The sequence below is a fragment of the Musca autumnalis genome, unplaced genomic scaffold (genome assembly GCF_047663935.1).
Source record: "Musca autumnalis isolate F117 unplaced genomic scaffold, ASM4766393v1 scaffold_1, whole genome shotgun sequence".
NCBI lineage: Eukaryota > Metazoa > Arthropoda > Insecta > Diptera > Muscidae > Musca > Musca autumnalis.
Genome location: NW_027411644.1, coordinates 10,859,796 through 10,881,254, shown reverse-complemented (window position 1 = coordinate 10,881,254; position 21,459 = coordinate 10,859,796). Strand labels below are relative to the sequence as shown.

Below are 21,459 nucleotides of genomic sequence, written 5' to 3'. Positions count from 1 at the left end.
TAGTTCAGCTTTCGACTCCAACTTCACTCCATTAAAATTTCCGTCTTGTAAATTGCCACGAAAATGTTCGCAACTTTAGTTTGTATTTTTTATTTTATAACAAATTCTTCGAAATATATTCACACTTGTTTCTCTTTTGAAGAAATTATGTCGGCAGCGACGGGTAGGGATCAACCAACTGTTTTTGTTTTGTAGGGATCTCTAAAGCAACTGCTTATAAAATGTATCGAACGGAGTGCATTTTTCATAACTCTGTTGGACTTCATCGAAAGATGTTGTGAAATCATAACTCCAATTGCACAACTTCCATTTTTTTTGCTGGGTACTTACCCTCAAACACAAAAACAAACTCTTCCCCTCAACTTCGAATTGAGTACTTGCATCAGCCCAGCTGATGTACTGCGAGCTGTCAAAAATGTTGTTGTAACTGAAAACACAAAATTAAGCTTCGTTCCCGTACTTTTAATAGTAAAACTCGTAAAAGAGAGAACTGTAAAAAAATTGTTCTCACACAAAAGTTTTTTGAAATAGTTCGGGAACGGAAAACTGGAAAGTACGTCAAAAAACTGAAACAAATATCAAAGTCGGCGTACCAGCCAATCAGACGCCGGCAACCAAGTTACTATTTTTTACACGCTCAAATTTGTCGAGTAAAATTTTTTTAAAGAGAGTGTAATTCAGCGCCATTTTTGTTTAAAGAGAAGTGAACATTTTACAACTTTTTTGTGTACGGGAACGGTAAAATATGTAAAAGTCGTAAAAATTTTAAAAACTTTTTAGTTCTGGAACAAAGCTTTAAAAAAACAAAAAATTAAACGAAAAATTGTGAATATTTGGTGGATATTTGTATTAATGCGTTTATTAATATCTGCCTAACAAGATTTTGCTGAAAAAATTGTGTGAATCGTTTAATTTTTGGAAAACATTTTTAACATTTCACAGTATTGAACTGGTTTTTGTTGTAGTTGTTGGCTGATGCATATACATGGTAATTGTGCAATGCTTACCCTAATAGCCCGTTTCCACGGTACGTCGTTCGTTCTCTATTCGTTGTTCGACCCATAACTACGAATAAATTAATTATTTCCCCACACAAAATTCTATGAACGAACGACAATTTTTCTACGTTGTTCGATTAGAAATACCCTCTAAACGACGAATAAGTATGTCCCATCCCTAACCAATGAGAGAATTTATCGAAAAAAATAATTATGACATGTCTAAATTCAAAATTGAAAAATTTGTTGAAAACACATTTTTAGAAAAAAGGAAAAAGATGAATGAAAATTAATTAACTAAACATTTTATATAGATGCAGAAGGAGGATGATTGTTTTTCCATCTTAATTCCGCACACATTTCTTGTTCATTAGTTCAAAATCGCGTAAATAATCAGAAACAAAAAGGAACCCAGCAAAATTTTATGGAAGTGGTTCCATGAGATGCCATGATTTCACTGGATCTTTTGCATTGGTTCAAATGAAGTCGTGAAAGATCCGATCTTTTCATCAGCATTTGAATCATTTTTACAGATCACTACAAAAAAAAACAAGTCGATTTGTACATCCCTACATGTAGCGACATCAAAACAAAAGAGTATACATTTCCAAAAATTTTGTTATGAAATTACAAGTTAAATGCAGGTTCACGAACTAGATATTCTTAAAGAATGCTGTTGGAGTCCATGTCGAAATCTGAACTGGTGATGAGAAGATAATAGAAAAGCTTTTGTAAGATGAAACAAAATCAGTGGCTGAGAGTGGACGAAGTAAACTCTGTTGCGGTGCAGCGGCGGTGTTTAGACTGCCACAGCTGGGACAGCCGGAAGTCAAGTTTCTCACTTAAATTTACAACCTGTCGCTTGTCAAACACATCGTTCCCGAAGTCTGGAAAATAGGTCAGCTACTGAAGCCCGAAAAGGATGCCAGCAAAGGTGAATCTTACAGGCCGATTTTGTCGCCCGTAGCAAGGACCCTTGAGGCTTTAGTTCTTCCACCATCAGAAATAACTTTCCAGTTGCCGATCAATAGCATAGGATCCATAAACAGCACAACAACTGCGCTGAAGGCCATCTCCATATTAGCCGAAGACTCACTCAGAGCAAGCTGTGCGATAGAACAGTGATAGTGACACTTGATTTAGCAAAGCCCTTTGATATTGTCAAGCACCCTCGTTGTTTGATGTCATCGAGCAGACTACGCACTGTCCAAGTTTGAAACGTTGGATAATAAATTTTAAGTGTGGATGACAGTAGTACGTAGAATTTAGGATCAAGAAGTCCAAGACCCGTAGAGTGAAGAAAACCTCTTCTGAATTCCAAACGCTGCAGACGGCATTGAGAACGTAACGTATGCGAATGATTGTACTATCTTGGCGTCAGGTGCCTTCCCTGACGACATTTGTGAAAGACTGAGGTCCTTTTTGTCTGATCTTACCAATTTTTTTCCACGCGAGGAATATGCAAATACCAGCCAATAAATCTACGGCCTCTCTGTTCACTACTCGGCCGCCCGAGTTGGGAACAATACAGTTGAATGTCATGGTCGATGATAGCAGAATTCAGACCACAGGCCCAGCCAGCCAGGGGGTCTTCATAAATAACTATAAGAGAAGTCTAACGTTACAAGAGAGAACCTCGATCAACAAGCCTTTCAACCAGGTTTAAGTAGCATTCACACGAATGCAGTCGCAGATGCAGTAAACAGTTATCGTGTGAATGCGGTCCTTGGAGAACATCCACCATCTATCGCAGCTGAGAAGCGCCAGCTGTCAGGACAAACCAGAGTAAATTTGGGTCAATACGCTCGGGATGGTGCAGCCGTCAAAATTCCTATAGGGCAAGTACTGATGACACCGTGGAAAACATCTGCCCAGCATACAGCACAGGCCCCCACGACACACTGCTCCTTTTCAATTGCCCTACCAATCCTGCTAAGAAACTTAAGTTTGCAGCTTTGTGGTTACAAACCATATAAATAGCGAAATAGCCACATTCTTACGACTGATAGACCAAGAGTCAGATTAAGCAGAAAAATGAGAATACAAACATATTAACTACTGTTACAACAACGAGAACAAACTGCAAATATAGATGTAAACTTTATGATGATAAATAAATTATAGTTATTTCATTAATTCCTTTGAATTAATAAAATAAAAAAATTAAAATCATTTTTCAATACAGCATTTTCCATTTTCCAAACAAGACGTGAAAATTACATGCAAAAGGGTTGGTGAAAATGACATGCCAAAGATTAGTGAAAATGCTATTCTTGGGAATTGGTTAAGATGACATGCCAAAGGATTGGTATAGATGCCATTCCAAAGAATTGTTGAAGATGCCATTCCATCGAGTTAGTAAAGATGACATGCTTAGGATCTGAAAATGAATTGCATCTTTTGGGGGTCACGCTCTTGTAAAAAGAATGAGTGAAGGTGCTGAAAAAATGACATTCCATTTCACTTGCACCCATTCTTGAATAGCATCCTTGGCATCGAAAATATGCTGGGGAAACAAATAACTGAAAGTCTGTATACACAAACATAGTTTTGACATGTCTCTCTCTCATTCATTTTGAAAATAGAAAAATATATTGAAAATACAAAATTATTCAGAATTTATGGAAAAAATTAATGATATGTGTGTAGATAAATAAAGAAGATACATTTGAAGGAAAGTCTATTGATTTTCATATTCATTTAATGTATGTGTTTTCGGTTCAAATTTTCGTGAAAACAAGGAAACAAAAATTAAGGAAATTTTGTTTATGTTTCTGTTAATTACGAATGGTGTAGTGGAAACGGGTTAATTCGTGTACGTCGTTCGACAGGCGAAGAACGTAATTGAAACGCTAGTGTGAACATGAAATAAAACCAGGGATTTATGGGGTATATATTAACTTTTGTCCCTAACTGTATATTTTTAATAGAGCGAATTATTTGTTATTTTTTTTTTTTTTTTTGTTAAAATTGTGGTTAAAGGTCGAAACCTATAACTCTGCGTGTTGCGTGTGCGTTCAAAAATACAAAAACAAAATACATGTATTTCAATTTGAAATACATGTATTTTGTTTTTTCAAACGCACACGCAACACGCAGAGTTATAGGTTTCGCCCTGACAGCAAATGAAGATATTAGTTGGTATTAGCTCTGTTCCTTTACCTGCAAGAATCTTCAAGTTTTACCACTTTTTACTCGAAAAGCGTTCCTTTACTTCAGACACCATACAATTCATATGAGTGCAGTTTACAACATATACTATTTTTGCCGGTTTTACTACTTTCAAAAGTAAAGGAACAGACCAATTATTAGCTCTGTTCCAGAACTAAAAAGTTTTTAATTTTTTTACGACTTTTTCAAATTTTACCCGAAAACCCGTTCACGTACACAAAAAGCTGTAAAATGTTCACTTCTCTTTAAACAAAAATGGCGCTGAATGACGCGCTCTTTAAAGCTGAGTACACTTTGTTAGTTTTGAATGACAGCTTTGTTGTCGCTTGCTAGTGGGGTCGTTCTTTTTGTCATTCATCATGCAACCACAAAATATTTTGTGGTTGTTGAACAGTCAGCTGTTGGTTGTTTGTGATTTTGATAGTGTGAACCATGGTACAATAAGAAAGGTAGATGCATCGGCGAATTGCTACAACAAAGCAACTTTTTTTGTAATGTAAACTGTCAAAATTTTCGCCAAATGGTCTCTTGTTGTCTCTTTTTATCGCTTGTGTTTGTCTATAAAGTGTAGACATACTATCTCTTACTTACCGAATCATATGGTTTTTTCATGGTACAATTAGAAAGGTAGATGCCTCAGCCCAGCTGATCGAATCTAAAAAGTCAAAAAACTAGGAATTCGCCATGAAAAATCAAAACAAAAAACCATATGATTCGGTAAGTAAGAGATAGTATGTCTACACTTTATAGACAAACACAAGCGATAAAAAGAGACAACAAGAGACCATTTGGCGAAAATTTTGACAGTTTACATTACAAAAAAAGTTGCTTTGTTGTAGCAATTCGCCGATGCATCTACCTTTCTTATTGTACCATGGGTTTTTTGTTTTGATTTTTCATGGCGAATTCCTAATTTTTTGACGTTTTAGATTCGATCAGCTGGGCTGAGGCATCTACCTTTCTAATTGTACCATGGTGTGAACCAAAAAGCGTCATTCAAGGACAAAATTTAAGCGTTGAAAGAGAAGAAAATGAGGGCTTTTATACCCAAAAATTATGTACAAACTTTCGGGGTGATTAGGGATGTTCCAACCTGTTACTCTGTAGAAGAGCTTTTAAGTGGTATAGTGGCTGATAGAAAGGTAGCATCAGTTACAAGATTCATGAGGAAGGATCCTAGTGTGGAGACGGGCTTCCGGGAGACAGAAACAATAAAGATTGGGTTTTATGGCAATGATCACCCGGCTTGGGTACTTTTCAATCATACGGTTTTAGTGGTGAAAACCTATTATCCTGCGGTGAGGCAGTGCTTCAACTGTGGTCGTCTTGGACACACCAAACTGGGATGCAGGTCGAATCCTAGGTGTCTAAAATGTGGGAAGACTGATTGTGCTAAAGACTGTGATGTTAAAGTATGCATATTATGCAATGGAAGTGGTCATACATGTGAGATGAAAGATAAGTGTCCAGTGTGGGCCAAAGAAATTGAAACGAATAAGATAATGACAAGAAAGAAGTTATCTAAGAAGGAAGTACAAGATATTTATAACAATCAAAATAGATATGATGTGTTATGGGATGAGACTAACTTCCCCTCCCTTCCATTAGTTGACAAAAAGAATTCGAGTGCAAAAAAGATCCAGGAGGAGAGAGCTGATGAGGATGTGAATGTGATATTGACTCCTTATACGTATAGATCTGTGGCTAAGAAGCCAAAACAACATATGTACACAAGGCTGGTGTACAGATGCAAGATCGAATGTTCCCTGAAGTTACTCCGTCGTCTCCGGTGCACATGAAGGAGAGCGAAAGAATATCGGAACTTGAAAGGGTAACGAAGGAGTTATTAAAGTTTATGACCGACTATTTTAAAAAGGAGGATAATAAAGTCGCTGAGGAAGCGATGAATCACTTCAAGAACAGAATTCAAAAATGTGTAGTCACAATGGAGTGCGAAGCTAGTCAAAACTCAACAAACAATAATGATGGATACAATCAAAATATTTCAATATAACATACAATCTCTAAAACATAATAAGAATTTCATTGAGTTCTTTTTAAACAAATACAACTACGATGTTGTAATACTGTCAGAAATTTATGCGGAAAACAAGAAATGCAATAATAAGATTATAAATTTTAACCTGCTACAAAAATTTAGACCAGATGTCTATGGAGGGGTAGCCATAGGATTAAGTAAAAGGATAAAATTTACAAGAATACCATATGATTCTGAGCATGATATTATTATAGTCAAAACCTTAAATCTGCAACGTAATCATGTTTTTGTTTCAACATATTTCCCACCATCTGTTACATTTAATGCTTTCAAGGATGAAATGTCAAGATTGATTTTCTTCTTAGAAAGGTTTGATCATGTTGTTATGTGTGGTGACTTCAACTCTCGCAATGAAAGATGGGGTGACCATATGACCTCCAGGAAAGGTAAAGAATTGGAGCTGTTAATCACTGAGGCAGGTCTGAGGTGCATGAATACAGGCAAAGCGACGTTCAAAAGGAATCGGGACTCCCAGGGATCTGTTCCTGACCTCACATTTGTAAGTAGCGGGAACGTTCGTAATTGGGACGTTCTGGAAGGACACTTCGGCGGCAGTAACCACAAACCAATAACGTTTGAGATTGAAGTTCGTAAAACTCGTTGTAGCAGCTTTCTACATAAATCAAAACTTCTGAAATCCCTGAATAATTTGGAGCTGGAGCCAGTTTGGTCTACAATTGAGAATTCTATGGCTGATGAAGTGAAGGCTGCCACCAGTAGGTTAAGAGGTAACAGATCTCCCAAATACTGGTGGAATAACACTTTAGAAATGGCATATAGGAAGCAGCTGGCTGCAGTTAAGAAGGCCAGAAAGTACCCTAATTATCAAAATCTTATGTTGGCAACACAGGAGGTAGAGGAGTGGAAGAAACTGGTGGAAAAAGCTAAAAGGGACAGTTTCTTGTCTAAAATTGAAGACATAAATGCGAACTCCAACACTCGAGAAGCCTGGAGGTTTGTAAACAATGTGCGCAACAGAAATATGGTCGAATTAAGAATGTGGAACAGTGAGAATGATAGCGATTACTTGCAATTTTTGAAAGAACAAGTTCCTGAGGACTCAGACCAACAGGACATGGTGTTCGAGGTGGATGATTTTTCGTGTGACCCAATTATCTTTGACTATGAGCACTTTGAACGTATCTTGGCCAGCAAAAGGAAGGGTTCGGCTGGTGGCCAGGACAGAATAACCTATGAGATGATTAAAGCTCTGCCGGGAATGTCGAAAAGGGCTCTTCTCACAGCTATGTACAATGCATTTTTGGATAATGATATTAAGGACAGTTGGAGGATAATCAAAATAGTCCCCATACCCAAGCCCAACAAAGACCTGAATGTGATCTCGAATTACAGACCAATCTCGCTCATCTCAGTGTTTGTGAAGTGTATCAACTTAATGTTGAAGGATATGCTAAATAAGTTTCTAGAAGAAAATAACATCTTGCCTAGCAGATCCTTTGCTTACAGAAAGGGTCTATCTACTTCCACGTGTCTAAATGAATTTTTACACAGAGTAGCCCTTCTGAAGGCGAACAATTATAAGGTTTTGGTTCTATCTCTGGACATCAATAATGCGTATAACTGTGTAAAGATTGATATACTGGCGAAATTGCTTCACGAATATGGAGTCAATGTACAGATGGCTAATTGGATGATAAATTTTCTTTCAAAACGGGTTTTGAAACTTGGAGACAGTGAGATAGTGGTGACAAATGGCATCCCTCAGGGAAGTTGTTTGTCGCCTATCCTCTTCAACATTTATACTGCCAAATTACATGAGTTGGAAGATAGCAGAACATTAGTCTTTCAATATGCTGACGACTTCTTGATTATGACGTTTGATAGAGATTTTGATGCGGCATTGGAGAACCTACAAAGGAAAGCCATAGCGTTTCAAAGAAAATGTGGTACATTGAATCTGGCTTTCAATCCTGGAAAGTCCAACACTATTTATTTCGCTAAAAACAGCATTAAGCAAATTGTGCTTAGTGTTAATTAGAGTTGTGCCAAAGGAACTATATGGAACTATCTAGTTCACTTCGCAGTTCCAATGGCCCACATTTTTTCTTTGAACAAACTGCGTATACTTACTATCACACGTTATATTTCATGATGTTGCTCATACGTTTTGGAACTAGTACAAGGAACTAGGAACTAGATTACCCAACTCTAGTGTTAATGGCCAGGAAATACAACAAGTCAAGAAAATGAAGTTCTTGGGCAGGATTGTGTCCAATTCCTTAACTGTTATAGCCCGTTTCCACGGTACGTCGTTCGTTATCTATTCGTTGTTCGACCCATAACTACGAATAAATTACTTATTTCCCCACACAAAATTCTATGAACGAACGACGATTTTTCTACGTTGTTCGATTAGAAATACTCTCTGAACGACGAATAGGTATGTCCCATCCCTAACAAATGAGAGAATTTATCGAAAAAATTAATTATGACATGTCTAAATTCAAAATTAAAAAATTTGTTGAAAACACAAAAATTTTTAGAAAAAAGGAAAAGGATGAATGGAAATTTATAAACTAAACATTTGATATAGATGCATAAGTAAGATGGTTGTGTTTCCTTCTTAATTCACACACATTTCTTGTCCATTAGTTCAAAATCGCGTAAAAATCAGAAACAAGAAGGAAACAAATAACTGAAAGTCTGTATAAACAAACATTGTTTTGACATGTCGCTCTCTCTTTAATTTTGAAAATAGAAACATATAAAAATATATTGAAAATACAAAATTATTCAGAATTTATGGAAAAAATGAAAGAAATGTGTGTAGTTAAATATAGAAGATACATTTGAAGGAAAGTCTATTGCTTTTCCTATTCATTTAATGTATATTTTATGTGTTTTCGGTTCAAATTTTCATGAAAACAAGAAAACAAAAATGAAGGAAATTTTGTTTATGTTTCTGTTAATTACGAATGGTGTCGTGGAAACGGGTTAATTCGTGTACGTCGTTCGACAGGCGAACAACGTAATTGAAACGCTCGTGTGAACATGACATTAGAGATCACTACTCCCATATAAACGAGACGGTAAAAAATAGGACCAATCTCCTTAAATGTTTGACGGCTATAAAAGGTGGCCTTCATCCGAGAGTTGCAATGAATGTGTATAAGTCAATTGTAAGATCAAAGGTGGACTATGGGAGAACTACGACGGCTAACTCACCTGAGTATGTCAACAAATCTATTGAGCGTCTCCAGAATGAAATGCTGAGAAGATCCCTGGGAGTTCCCAGATCGTCTCCCAATCATGCCATATATGTGCTTGCTGGTGAACTTCCTCCCAAATATAGAGCGAAGCTCCTTACAGCGAAAGAAATTATAAAGATCAAACTCAACAATGACCATGGCAGAATAAGAAGGTAATCTCATTTGAAAAAACCGTCCTTGAGCTGTCAAATACAACCATGCATCGAAACAACATAGATGTTGTTTTTGTTATTGTATGCCAATGACAACAATAACAACATATCGTGTTTACCTTCTTTTGAAATATTTGTGTACATAATTTTATGGAGCAGAAAAATATACATATAACAAAAATCGTCAAGAAAAGCAGTGTGCACAAAACAAACGGACACCGCGGTGAATGTGAATATACCAAAATTATGTGAAAATTCGGTAAAAGCAGATAGAAATATTGATTTTCTGTTTCCAGAAGTAATAATAATAATTATTCTACAAACATCCCAGAAGGGAGGGAAGGGAGTATTTTGTGAAATATAACGAAAAAATATCTAGATTGAATGTTTTTTATTGCTTTAGTGTTATTGCAGAGTTTAACCAATGGAAAACAACTGGTTTCCATATTTCCGGAAAATAATTCGCCCTGATATCGTCAACGAAAAAAGATCTACATTGAATGTTTTTGTATTGCTTTAGTGTTATTGCAGAGTTTAACCAATGAAAAACAACTGGTTTCCATATTTCCGAAAAATAATTCGCCCTGATATCGTCAACGAATCCACCAATAGATTGTCCCGCGACCAAAAGCCAGCATCTAATATATGCAACAACCAATTGATGCGCGTCCACATAATGCAGCAAACACGCTGGTAAGTAATTGGCTTGGAGCGATGATAAATGGGTTTATATTCGTATATTATATACATACATATGTGCTCCTTATTACAGGTCACCAAACCTCTGCCGAATCATGTTATACTGGTCGAGCTGTTTCGCGTATTCCCTGTGTCCGTGGGGCGGTACTCATCGTTCTGGTCCGGATGATTTTGATAACATGTGCCGTGGTGATCGCATATTCGTTTCTACAAAGACTTTCTGCCGTTGGTACCTCGAGGCCATTGCGAACCAACATTGATGGACTCTCTGCATTCTCTTTGGTCAATTCTGACGAAGTACAAAGACCAAGCAAGCTCTTGACTTCCACTGGTCCATGAAGATCTGGACCAGCGAACGTCGCCGTGCTACATTCTGAGCCCCTTGTCGTATACTACAATGATGAAGGTTTTCTTCGGTACCTGGAAAGTTTCCTCGGTATCCGTAACACACAAAAGAAAGTCTTTCATCGTCTTAATCCATTGTCCAACGTCAAACCATCCATCAAGTTACATCCTTATGCTAATGTTCTCCTCAGCTTTGCCAAGGCTGTCGCAAAGAAGAACAACGTTGAATTGGCTTTGTTGCTACCAAAGCTGCTGCCGCCCGAGATAAAATGCTACCGAAGGCACTAGAAGCTAGCAAGAACAAAACCGGTGCTGCACCAAGTAGAATTAAACTTTTCAAAAGATTATAAGTTGAATGTGTGGCGTGTTTTTAAAGTACTATTTTATATCTGCAAAATGTATGTATGAATAAAATATATAAAAAATATATAAAACCAAGTTATGCAGCCGTATCTCTTTACGGCATGTACTATATAGTAAAACAACATCCGGGTACGATTTCCATTTACAAAAATAAAACCTCTAAAATGTCCAAACTATTATAGGCCTATTTTTATTGTGGTACTAAAAATCAGGTTCATGTTCCTGAAGAAGTTTAAAAAAATTAAAAAGATCACATTATTGGAACACATCGGATCACTTCCGAGACGTCAGTTGCTTTGTATTCGTGTATGAAACTAGTGATTCTTAAATCGAGTCCCATACTAGTGTAATTTTATGAAATTGCAGTGGCGAATTCGATTTAAGAACGCCGAATACAAAGCAACTGACGTTTCTGATTTATCTCCTTCGAAGTCGTTATCCTCTGCAATAGAGTCTTCTGATTTTTTGTTAGAAGTTTTTCTATGCGACGATCTTTAGCTCTTCTATAAGAGGGCTCTTAGCAGTTCTATATGCCTGCGAATCTATAATACTGAAAAGCAATTAAAATGTATTTCATGGTGATCTATTTTAGAAGAAATGAGGATGAATATTGAAAGACAGATTAAATTTAAAAAGGTATTTTATAACGACGGTCAATCTTATTTTGAATTATGATGTGTGGAATTTGACGTATTACAGTGATTCACTATTCTAAATTTTGGTAACGACCCAACATGATCCATTAGTGACGGCAGGAACAACATCAACGCCAACCGTCAGGAACAACAACGTTGTCAATATTGCAAACAAAGTCAAAATTAATTGAAGACCAAGCGTTAGGACGGAGTGCCTGAAATTACATGTACACATTAGTGAATATTTTAATTCTACACCGAGAGGACTCAGCGATAGTTACACATATAGCCGTTGTTAGATACATGTACTTAAGCATATGCCCAACAAATGATATTTGCAGGTACAAAAAATCCCATCCGAGATACACCACACTGCATACATTAGCGACATTTCCACTGCACATTTGTCGCAACAATCCCTTGAACACTGGGAACATTTGAATTTTGCGAAAACCCATATGAGAATATAAGATATTTACACAATTATTTTGAAATTGACTTAATTTTCAAATTAAAATGTAACTGACACATATGTGTATGTTTGTTTACATACACATACGTACAAGGTGTGTCAAAATCGTTTTGTCAACGAAAGGACGGCAAAGCGAATACAACTCTGTGAGTTGTTAGCGTGAGGTTACCTTGTATCATTGTATCATGAACAATGACTATCTTTGTGATATAATTTCAGACAACCCCCTAGTAAAGTCGAGCTATAGTGTTGTATATCATGAGTTTGCAGACATCATACAGAGTATAAAGGTCTTACCCTACATCCGACAGTCTAGTTTGTGTATCAGAGTCAACCTATTGCCCTCAACGAAACAGAAAACCCCCAATGAAGTATTTTCAACTATATACAATTATGAAGTCAATTATTACAAGCATAACAATTATACAATTATGAAGTCAATTATTACAAGCATAACAATTTTGGTATTTTTGCGACGGATGCGTCGGTAAATGTCTCGACTACAGGATGCGGCATTTACAACGTTTTAAAAAGTCATCGTTTCCTCTTTAAGCTAAATTTCAAATCCTCGTCTATGTTCGGCGAGCTTTTCGCAATTCGAAAAGCGCTAGAAATTGCGACGGAGGACGGCTATGATAAATGTGTCGTGTTCACAGACAGCCTTGCGGCCTGTAAGGCTTTGGGCGCTGAGAATTCCGACAACTATCTAGTGGCGGAATGCCACAGGATTATAGAAAACTCGAAGTTTGAAAGGTGTCATGTGGTATGGACCCCTGGCCACAAAGGCATTAAAATCAATGAGGAAGTTGATTGGCTGGCTAAACAGGCAGCTGAGGTTGGGGCCCCAGTTGATGCCAGTCTCACACCTAAAGAAGCGTTGGCTATTATTGAAAATCGCATTAAATGTAGTTGGAATGATGAATTTACTTCCATTTCAGAATCTAAAGGACGCCACTTCTTTCAATGTACTAATAACGTTTTTGAGAAGCCATGGTTTTTGAAAGCCAACCTGTGCCCAAAAGATACCAAGCTGATGAATAGACTTTTGGTAGGACAGACTTATGATAAGGTCTTCCTACACCGAATTGGAGCAATTGTGTCTGAATTGTGTGAAATATGTGCGATACCGGAAAGCGCACACCATAGCATTTTCCAATGTCCTAAGTTTACAAATCATCGGTTAAACTATCCACAAATTTTTACCCAATACCATGAACACACCACTCTCCTCAAAACCAAGGATTTTAATTTATACACACTCCTCCTCGGATTCATTAACGAGGCAAAAATACATTTGTGATCTCCACTTCGAATTTTATTGTGATACTTCATCTGTGATATTAGATATAAGCATGCCTATTATACTGTAAAGAACGTTACTAATTAAATCTCTCCGATCCTTTTCCCCATTTTTGGCCCTATTCCTTTCTTTTTTCTCAACAGTTACGTTTAAATGCTGGATTGGAAAGATATTGGATTGTGTCCCTTCATCTATAGTGGTACACAACTCGTCGACCTTTATTAAGATCTGCTGTTTTACCCAGGAGTTAACTTGGGCATTATCGTTTTAGCCCGAAATACACTTAACGCACTTGGAGCTATCTCTCAACCAGGGTTTCGTGAGTTTTATAAAGTTTTTGTTTTATTCGTATATGGCGGAACGCCATAACAATTATACTATTTGTATTTTCGATGCATTTATATGTTTAATTTGCTGTATACATAGCAGCCGTCGAGATATTGCTGGTTTAATGAACCGGTGTGCTGTTTTGGATTCATTCTGAATACACCCTGGCTGCCTGAATCCCAGGATCGCCAACTTTCCTCCGAAGTAGAGGAGACTCGCTTTATAGTCCAAAAAAAAGGACAAAATTTGCAGTGTAAATATCAAACAAAAATTAAGAATTAGTGTGCTTTTATACATATCGGGATTTGCTATTGAAAATATCGATACAAGCGGTCATAACAAAAGAAACTTGACGAAACAGTGAATGGGATAACAATGAAAAAAGCAAATGGTCAAAGAAAAAAAGAAACCATTTGTGTATTTTGCTGATGGAAAAAATTTGCACAAAGCCTTCCGATGTCTAAATTAAAGGTGTTATATAAATAAATATGGCCGCTCCTTGAAACCCAACAAAACTGAAGCAATTGATATTTGCGAAACATCGTCATTCAAAACTGACAATAGCTCTGTTCCTTTACGTTCAAGAATCTTCAAGTTTTACCACTTTTTTCTCGAAAAGCGTTCCTTTACTTCAGACACAATACAATTCATATGGGAGCAGTTTACAACTTTTACTACTTTTGCCGGTTTTACCATTTTCAGAAGTAAAGGAACAGACCAAATGCGTACTCAGCTTAAAAACTTTTGATGCCGGCGTCTGATTGGCTGGTACGCCGACTTTGACACTTGTTCCAGCTTTTTTGACGCTTTTTCCACTTTTGCGTTCCCGAATTTTTTGAAAAAACTTTTGTTTGACGACAAATTTTCTCTTTTACGAGTTTTACTATTAAAAAGTACGGGAACAAGGTCATTGTATCACCTTCTTTCTTGCACCATTCATCTACCTTGATTGTCTGGAAAAATTGTAATTCATGTTCGAGAGTGTGTACATCATAACGCGCCAAAAACTGCTTTGTTTAAGAAAGCTGTCGAACATTTTATTTGCTACTTTTCGCGAGCACCACACAAGAAAAGATAAATAAGTTTATCAAAACCGAAAACAATTTGCGTTATACATACAGTAATATTTATAGACTTTTTCATTTTAATAACTTTGTTAAAATTAATTTTGTTTTTCCATTGGCACAGTTGGAAAAAAGGTATTTAGTGTAAATTTCATGTGTCTTGTATCACCCTGTGATTTCTATAAAACAATTTTTTGCTACTGCATCGATCTGTCTAACAAAAATACGCAAATTGAAAATAATTTATAATGCAACCGGTAAGTTGTGTAAATTCCTGGTAGGAAATAAATATTGAAAATATCTTTTTACAGACAATTGCATCATTCTTTCAAAAATCGTCTTCCAACAATGCAAGTAAATCAAAGGAAGCAGCCGATACAAAAGAGAAAGAGCCAAAAAAGAGGAAAGCTCGTGTAATATCCAGTGACGAGGATGAAGTACCACCATCTCCACATGTTTCAAAAACAAAGCATAGTAAAAAATCTAAGATAGAAAGCAATGGTTCCAGCACATCGCCCACCTCTCCAAAAAAATTAAAATTGGACAAATTAAAGACCAAGTCGCCAAAAAAGGATGCTGTTGTGAAGCCAGTAGACCCAATGTCATTGTTTGGTGGAGAGACAAAACGAATTGAGGCCAAGAAACCACAAAAACCCAAGGATAAGGCTTTACAAGAACTGGAAGATGATGACATCGATCAAAGTTTAATGGAAATCGATTTGGAAGAAAGTGTATTGGAAACCACAAAGGATACTATATCATCAGAAAAGCAAAAACACGAGGAAGTATCGAAGAAAGATAAATCTAAAGAGGAAAAACGCACTCCTACAAATGAAAAGATAAAAGAAAAAGAACGAACACCCACAGAGACCAAGAAGAGGGAGGAGAAAACACCAATAAGTAAAAAACATTCCTCGGGAGAAGATGATGATGAAAAACCAAAATCATCAAGGAAATCCAAGGTTGATTTAGACTCAAGTAAGATAAGTTCGAAATTGCTTACATATATATTCCACTATATTATTCTTATGTGCTGGATTTTTCAGGCATATTAACCGATGAAGAACGCCATGAACGCAAGCGTTTAACAGCAATATTATATCAAAAATATAAAAACCGTTCTTCTGTCCTTAACCCTGGATGCAAAGAAGTTCCTAAGGTTGGTATTTTAAAAATTATATAAAATTCCACAATATGTCATTCTACTAACTATATCCATTAATTCGCAGGGTAAACCAAATTGCTTGGCCGGTTTGACATTCCTTGTAACTGGCGTGTTGGAATCTCTTGAACGTGATGAAGCATGTTCAATTATAAAAGAGTATGGTGGCAAAGTAATGACCACAGTGGGTAAACGTTTAAATTACCTCATAGCTGGAGAAGATTCTGGTCCCAAAAAGCTTGCCCAAGCTGAAGAGTTTAATGTAAAAATCATTAGTGAAGATGATTTCCTCAATTTGATAAGAGAAAAATCCGGTATTAAAGTTGAAAATGGTAGCAATGAGGATACTGAAAAGCCTACCACCAGTCCTAAGCAAAAGAAAGATAAAGATGATAATAAAATTAAGAAGGAAAAGCAAGAAACGACTACAGAAAAGAAACACAAGATGGAAGAAATTAAAATTAAGAAGGAAAAATCAGAATCACCGCCGGAGAAGAAACCCAAAATTGAAGAATTAAACAACAATGTAACAAAAATCAAAAGAGAACTGCAAGATGGGACGCAGGAGAAAAAGCAAATTAAGGAAGAATTTCCCAGGCCACCACCTGTTACCGAAGATATGATGGCATGGGTTGATAAATATAAACCAACATCTGTTAAAGATATTATTGGTCAGCAAGGTCCGGCCAGTAATGTGGCAAAGTGAGATTGAGAGTTTACATAAATGATATATAAATCCAATAAGCCAATTTCTTTATAGGCTCACAAATTGGCTTTCTAAATGGTATGTTAATCATGATGGCAAAAAGAAATTGCAAAAACCTAATCCATGGGCCAAAAACGATGACGGTAGCTTCTACAAGGCGGCTTTGCTATCTGGGCCTCCTGGGATAGGTATTCATAATTATTTACTGTAACAATTCGAAAACTCAATCACAATAATATCTTTTAGGTAAGACCACCACAGCAACTTTGGTATGTAAGGAGCTCGGTTTTGATACTGTGGAATTTAATGCATCGGACACTCGAAGCAAGCGTCTGTTGAAGGAAGAAGTCTCTGAATTGCTATCGAATAAATCCCTTTATGGTTATTTTCATGGTAATGCACAGGCTGTTACAAAAAAACATGTTCTCATTATGGATGAAGTAGATGGTATGGCTGGTAATGAGGATCGCGGTGGTATTCAAGAACTAATTGGACTTATAAAGGAGTCCTCTGTTCCCATTATTTGTATGTGTAATGATCGCAATCATCAAAAGATGCGATCACTTGTTAACTATTGTTATGATCTACGTTTCAATCGACCACAATTGAAACAAATCAAAGGTCGTATTTTAAGTATTTGTGCCAAGGAGAATATCAAGTTGGACTCGACAAAATTGGATGAGATTATATCGGCCACCAATAACGATATTCGTCAATCTATTAATCACATATCATTACTTAGTGCGGGCAAGGAACTGAATTTATCATCGGATAAAAAGTCTTCCAAAGAAGAGGATAAAATTGCTCAAAAGGATTTGAAAATGGTAGAGTGGATAATCATAATTGTTGTATAATGACTTTTGATCGTATTAATCGTTCTAGGGTCCCTGGGATGTTGTTCGTAAAGTATTTTCGGCAGATGAACATAAGACAATGTCATTTTACGATAAATGTGATCTATTCTTCCATGATTACAGTTTGGCCCCACTGTTTGTTCAACAGAATTATTTAATAGTTAGTCCAGCAGGACCAAAGTAAGTATATTGTGCTTTCATAGTGGATAAATAATTAAGCATCGCAATGTTTTTCCAGATCAGAGGTCATACAAAAGATGGCCAATACAGCAGATTCCCTGAGTTTGGGTGACCTGGTGGATAAAAGAATCAGATCGAACTCTGCCTGGGCCTTGTTACCAACACAAGCCATTTTCAGCTCAGTTATGCCTGGAGAATACATGAGTGGTCACTTTACGGGACAAATCAACTTTCCCGGCTGGCTGGGAAAAAATTCTCGTTCTACCAAACGCAATCGTTTGGCACAGGAAATCCACGACCATACACGTATTAAAACCTCAGGCTCTCGTCTTTCAATTCGCTTAGATTATGCACCATTTTTATTAAACAAGATAGTTAAACCTTTGATAGACAAAGGTGTAGACGGTGTAGAAGAATCCTTGGAAACGTTGAAAGAATATCACTTGCTTCGAGAAGATATTGAAAGTTTAATTGAATTATCCACCTGGCCGGGTAAAAAAAGTCCAATGGATGCTGTAGATGGCAAGGTAAAGGCTGCCCTCACAAGAGCTTACAACAAAGAGGTCTTGGCATATTCGTACTCGGCAACAGCGGGTGTTAAGAAAAAGAGGGCCGAAGCCTCAGATGATTTTGATGCTTTGGGAGGCGGCATGGAAGAGGGCGAAGAAGGTACGGTAGCCCCTGTCGAATCTGAGGACGAAAATGATGATAACTTGGAAAATGACGGCTTAATAAAGGTGAGTACTCCTTCAATACCATATTTAATGGTAATTATTAAATCCATTTAACGATTATAGGCAAAGAAGAAAACTGCAGCCTCTACAAAAGCATCTACATCAAAGGCTTCAACATCCAAAAAGACGGCTAGTGCAAAGCCAAAGGCCCCGGCAAAATCAAAGAAATAGGCTATTTATTTTACAACTGCATGTTTAAATTTTTGTTGCATTTTGTGATTATTTTTGATTGAAATACATTTATGTACATTAAAACGTTTAAGAATATCTGTCTAAAGAATAAAGTTTTTATTTTTTCTTTATCAATGTCACAGTATGTGACATAAGATGGGTTGGTTAAGATAAGACTTACTGCCAGTATAAAATAATCGTTTCTTTATAGCTATTGGGACTCCGAAACACGCTTGGGTTTCTTTTCATCATTCTCCACTTCGTTGTCATCAGGCAACTGTATATTAACTGCGGCCAAAGCTTCCCGTATCCATTTCGGTACTGGCTCATTAACAAAATGTTTGCTCATAAAATCTTTAACGAACCCAGGAAATTGGTCTTGCTCAATGGCTTTGCGCATTGCGCGCATTAAACGTAACTGGAACGCCACATTGTGTACACTTAAAAGACTACACGACACACTTTCCATGGTCGCAATATGATGTAGATATGATCTAGTGTAGAGTTTGCAAGTACTACACTCACAATCTTCATCAATTGGTCTCATATCCAGAGCATACTTTTTGTTCTTTAGATTCAGTTGACCTTCCATGACCAAGGCACATCCAAATCGTGCAGTTCTTGTTGGAAATACGCAATCAAACATGTCAATACCAAGAGCGACACACACAACTAAATCTGCTGCAAAACCAACACCCATTAAATAGCGCGGTTTATCCTTGGGCAGGAGGTCAGTACATGTGTGAACGGTACGCCAGAACTCGTCTTTGCTTTCTCCGCCACTCAAACCACCAACAGCATAACCTCTTACTTTTCTTTCCATTAAACCATTTACGCATTTCTTGCGTAGTTCTGGATCCAAACCACCTAAAGGAGAACATTAGGATTAAAACATTAATTCACATCAATCATGTTATTCTACCCTACCTTGTACTATGGGAAATAAGCTTTGGTCATCATCTCTGGCATGAGCTTTAATACATCTATCCACCCATCTTATAGTACGATGCATTGCCTCCTTCACTCTAGGGCCAGTTGTTGTTGTCTTCACTACATCATCCAACTGCATCATGATATCAGCCCCAATAGCATTTTGTATCTCAATGGAATGTTCAGGCGTCAACATACATTCGCTGTTATCAAATGGCGAACGGAAATTAACACCTTCCTCTGTGATTTCGGCAAGTTGTAGAAGAGACACCATTTGAAAACCACCAGAATCTGTTAAAATTGCTCTGGGCCAACTCATAAATTTATGCAGCCCGCCAGCCTTCTTAAGCACGTCAATACCTGGCCTCAAACCCAAGTGATATGTATTGGACAACATAATTTGACAATTCAGATCAATTAGTTGGTCGGGAAGAATACTCTTCATCGTACCCTGTGTTCCAACCGGCATGAAAACAGGAGTGTTGACTTCACTGTGCCTTAAAACCATTAATCCTGCTCTCGCCTTCGAAGACGAACATTCTGCAATGACTTTGTACGTTAGAGGAGGAACTTTATTCGCCATATTAAATTGATAATAGCAATAACTGGAATTGTTTTTTTGTTTTAAGTTTAATAAATTTAGGAAGTTGTGGCAGTTGAATTTTTGCAAACGCCACTAGAAGCAAGGAGGGATTCGGGCGATTGCGATCAGCAACTTGAAACTGTCAAACAACACATGTTATGGGTACAATAATCAAGGTAGTTGTATCAGCCCACAATCATACATATGGGCGCATCAGCCCAGTCCAGCTGATGATAGCGCGACATGGTAGAACAAACAACTCTAGAGCCACACGTTGAAACTTTCATACGAAAATTTCACAGCTTTTGGGAGATAGCAGAAATTAAGGAGCTCCTTCACCTCCGCTCTCTCCCAAAAGCTGTCACGGCCTGGGTACTTAAGCTGCCTCGCTTGATTGCCTTGCTTTCCTGCTTCATTTCTGACATATTAAAAATAAAAGAAAAAAGAAGGCCGAGCAAATTTTGAACGGGGTTGCCCTATTTTCTTTTATTCTTTTATCAGAATCAAGCAGGCGAGGCAGCTTATTTACTAGGCGTTTACACACAGACAGTATTGGTAATACATTCATACTTTTCTCTATACGTATTTAAAAATTTATATATATATTTGTCTTGCCAATACTGGCATTTGTAAACGCAGGGTAAGACTATGTTTACATTTACGAAATCCACTCGATTTCAACTGTCAACTCCTTTGCGTATACGTCAAATGAAAACTCATCTGAAATCGAGTGGATTTCGTTTGACGTTTGAGCAATGAAATTGACAGTTGAAATCGAGTGGATTTCGTAAATGTAAACATAGTGTAACCTAGGCCTTCAAGAGTTTCATATGAAAGTTTCAACGTGTGGCTTTAGTCCCGGTCCACACTAGAGTGATTTCATTAAAAAATTGCATGAAATTATGCGTCTCTAGATCCACTTCTACTATGTTTACATTTACGAAATCCACTCGATTTCATCTGTCAATACCTTTGTGTATACGTCAAATGAAAACTCATCTGAAATCGATTGGATTTCATTTGACGTTTGAGCAATGTATGAATGAATAAATAAAAAATTAACAATTCACCGATGCATAAAAATTGAAAAAAAAAATGTAATCAGCTGTTAGCTGTGGCCTACCTTATACATTATTGTACCATGGTTACAAACAAAAACAAATTACTGTATCTACCTGAATTTACAGAAAGGAAATTTGCCTCAAATTTTTTTCGCCTCCGTTTATGAAATTTGACACTTGAAATCTATGTTTTTCTTTGAATTGTAGTTTCAAATTTCGTTGAATAATAGAGTCGGTCCAATTTTTTTTTTTTTTTAGGAAAA

The 21,459-nt window shown here is 36.9% G+C and overlaps 2 protein-coding genes across 2 annotated transcripts; one reads left to right on the top strand and one right to left on the bottom strand.

Annotated features, from left to right (window-relative positions):
* The first annotated feature begins 14,924 nt into the window (after positions 1 to 14,924).
* Gnf1 (germ line transcription factor 1) lies at positions 14,925 to 18,735 on the top strand. The gene is made up of 9 exons (XM_073965213.1): positions 14,925 to 15,072; positions 15,127 to 15,793; positions 15,862 to 15,974; positions 16,045 to 16,679; positions 16,738 to 16,871; positions 16,930 to 17,507; positions 17,566 to 17,717; positions 17,776 to 18,454; positions 18,515 to 18,735. Exons 1-9 carry the CDS (start codon positions 15,064 to 15,066, stop codon positions 18,620 to 18,622), a joined length of 3,075 nt encoding a protein of 1,024 aa, XP_073821314.1. The 5' UTR covers positions 14,925 to 15,063; the 3' UTR covers positions 18,623 to 18,735.
* Tgt (tRNA-guanine transglycosylase) lies at positions 18,627 to 20,303 on the bottom strand. Its single transcript, XM_073965219.1, has 2 exons — positions 19,550 to 20,303; positions 18,627 to 19,489 (listed from the first exon to the last, which is right to left on the bottom strand). The coding sequence occupies exons 1-2, from the start codon at positions 20,133 to 20,135 to the stop codon at positions 18,834 to 18,836; spliced, it is 1,242 nt and encodes a 413-aa protein (XP_073821320.1). The 5' UTR covers positions 20,136 to 20,303; the 3' UTR covers positions 18,627 to 18,833.
* Between the last annotated feature and the right edge of the window lie 1,156 nt (positions 20,304 to 21,459).

What these genes read in the sequence shown, in the direction of transcription:
- Gnf1 (XM_073965213.1), top strand. An exon ending in CTCAAAAGGATTTGAAAATG is followed by an intron (nt 17,508 to 17,565) that starts GTAGAGTGGATA and finishes TAATCGTTCTAG; the next exon opens with GGTCCCTGGGATGTTGTTCG. An exon ending in GTTAGTCCAGCAGGACCAAA is followed by an intron (nt 17,718 to 17,775) that starts GTAAGTATATTG and finishes ATGTTTTTCCAG; the next exon opens with ATCAGAGGTCATACAAAAGA.
- Tgt (XM_073965219.1), bottom strand. Translation starts at nt 20,135, where the DNA reads ATGGCGAATAAAGTTCCTCCTCTAACGTACAAAGTCATTGCAGAATGT. An exon ending in CTTATTTCCCATAGTACAAG is followed by an intron (nt 19,490 to 19,549) that starts GTAGGGTAGAAT and finishes GTTCTCCTTTAG; the next exon opens with GTGGTTTGGATCCAGAACTA.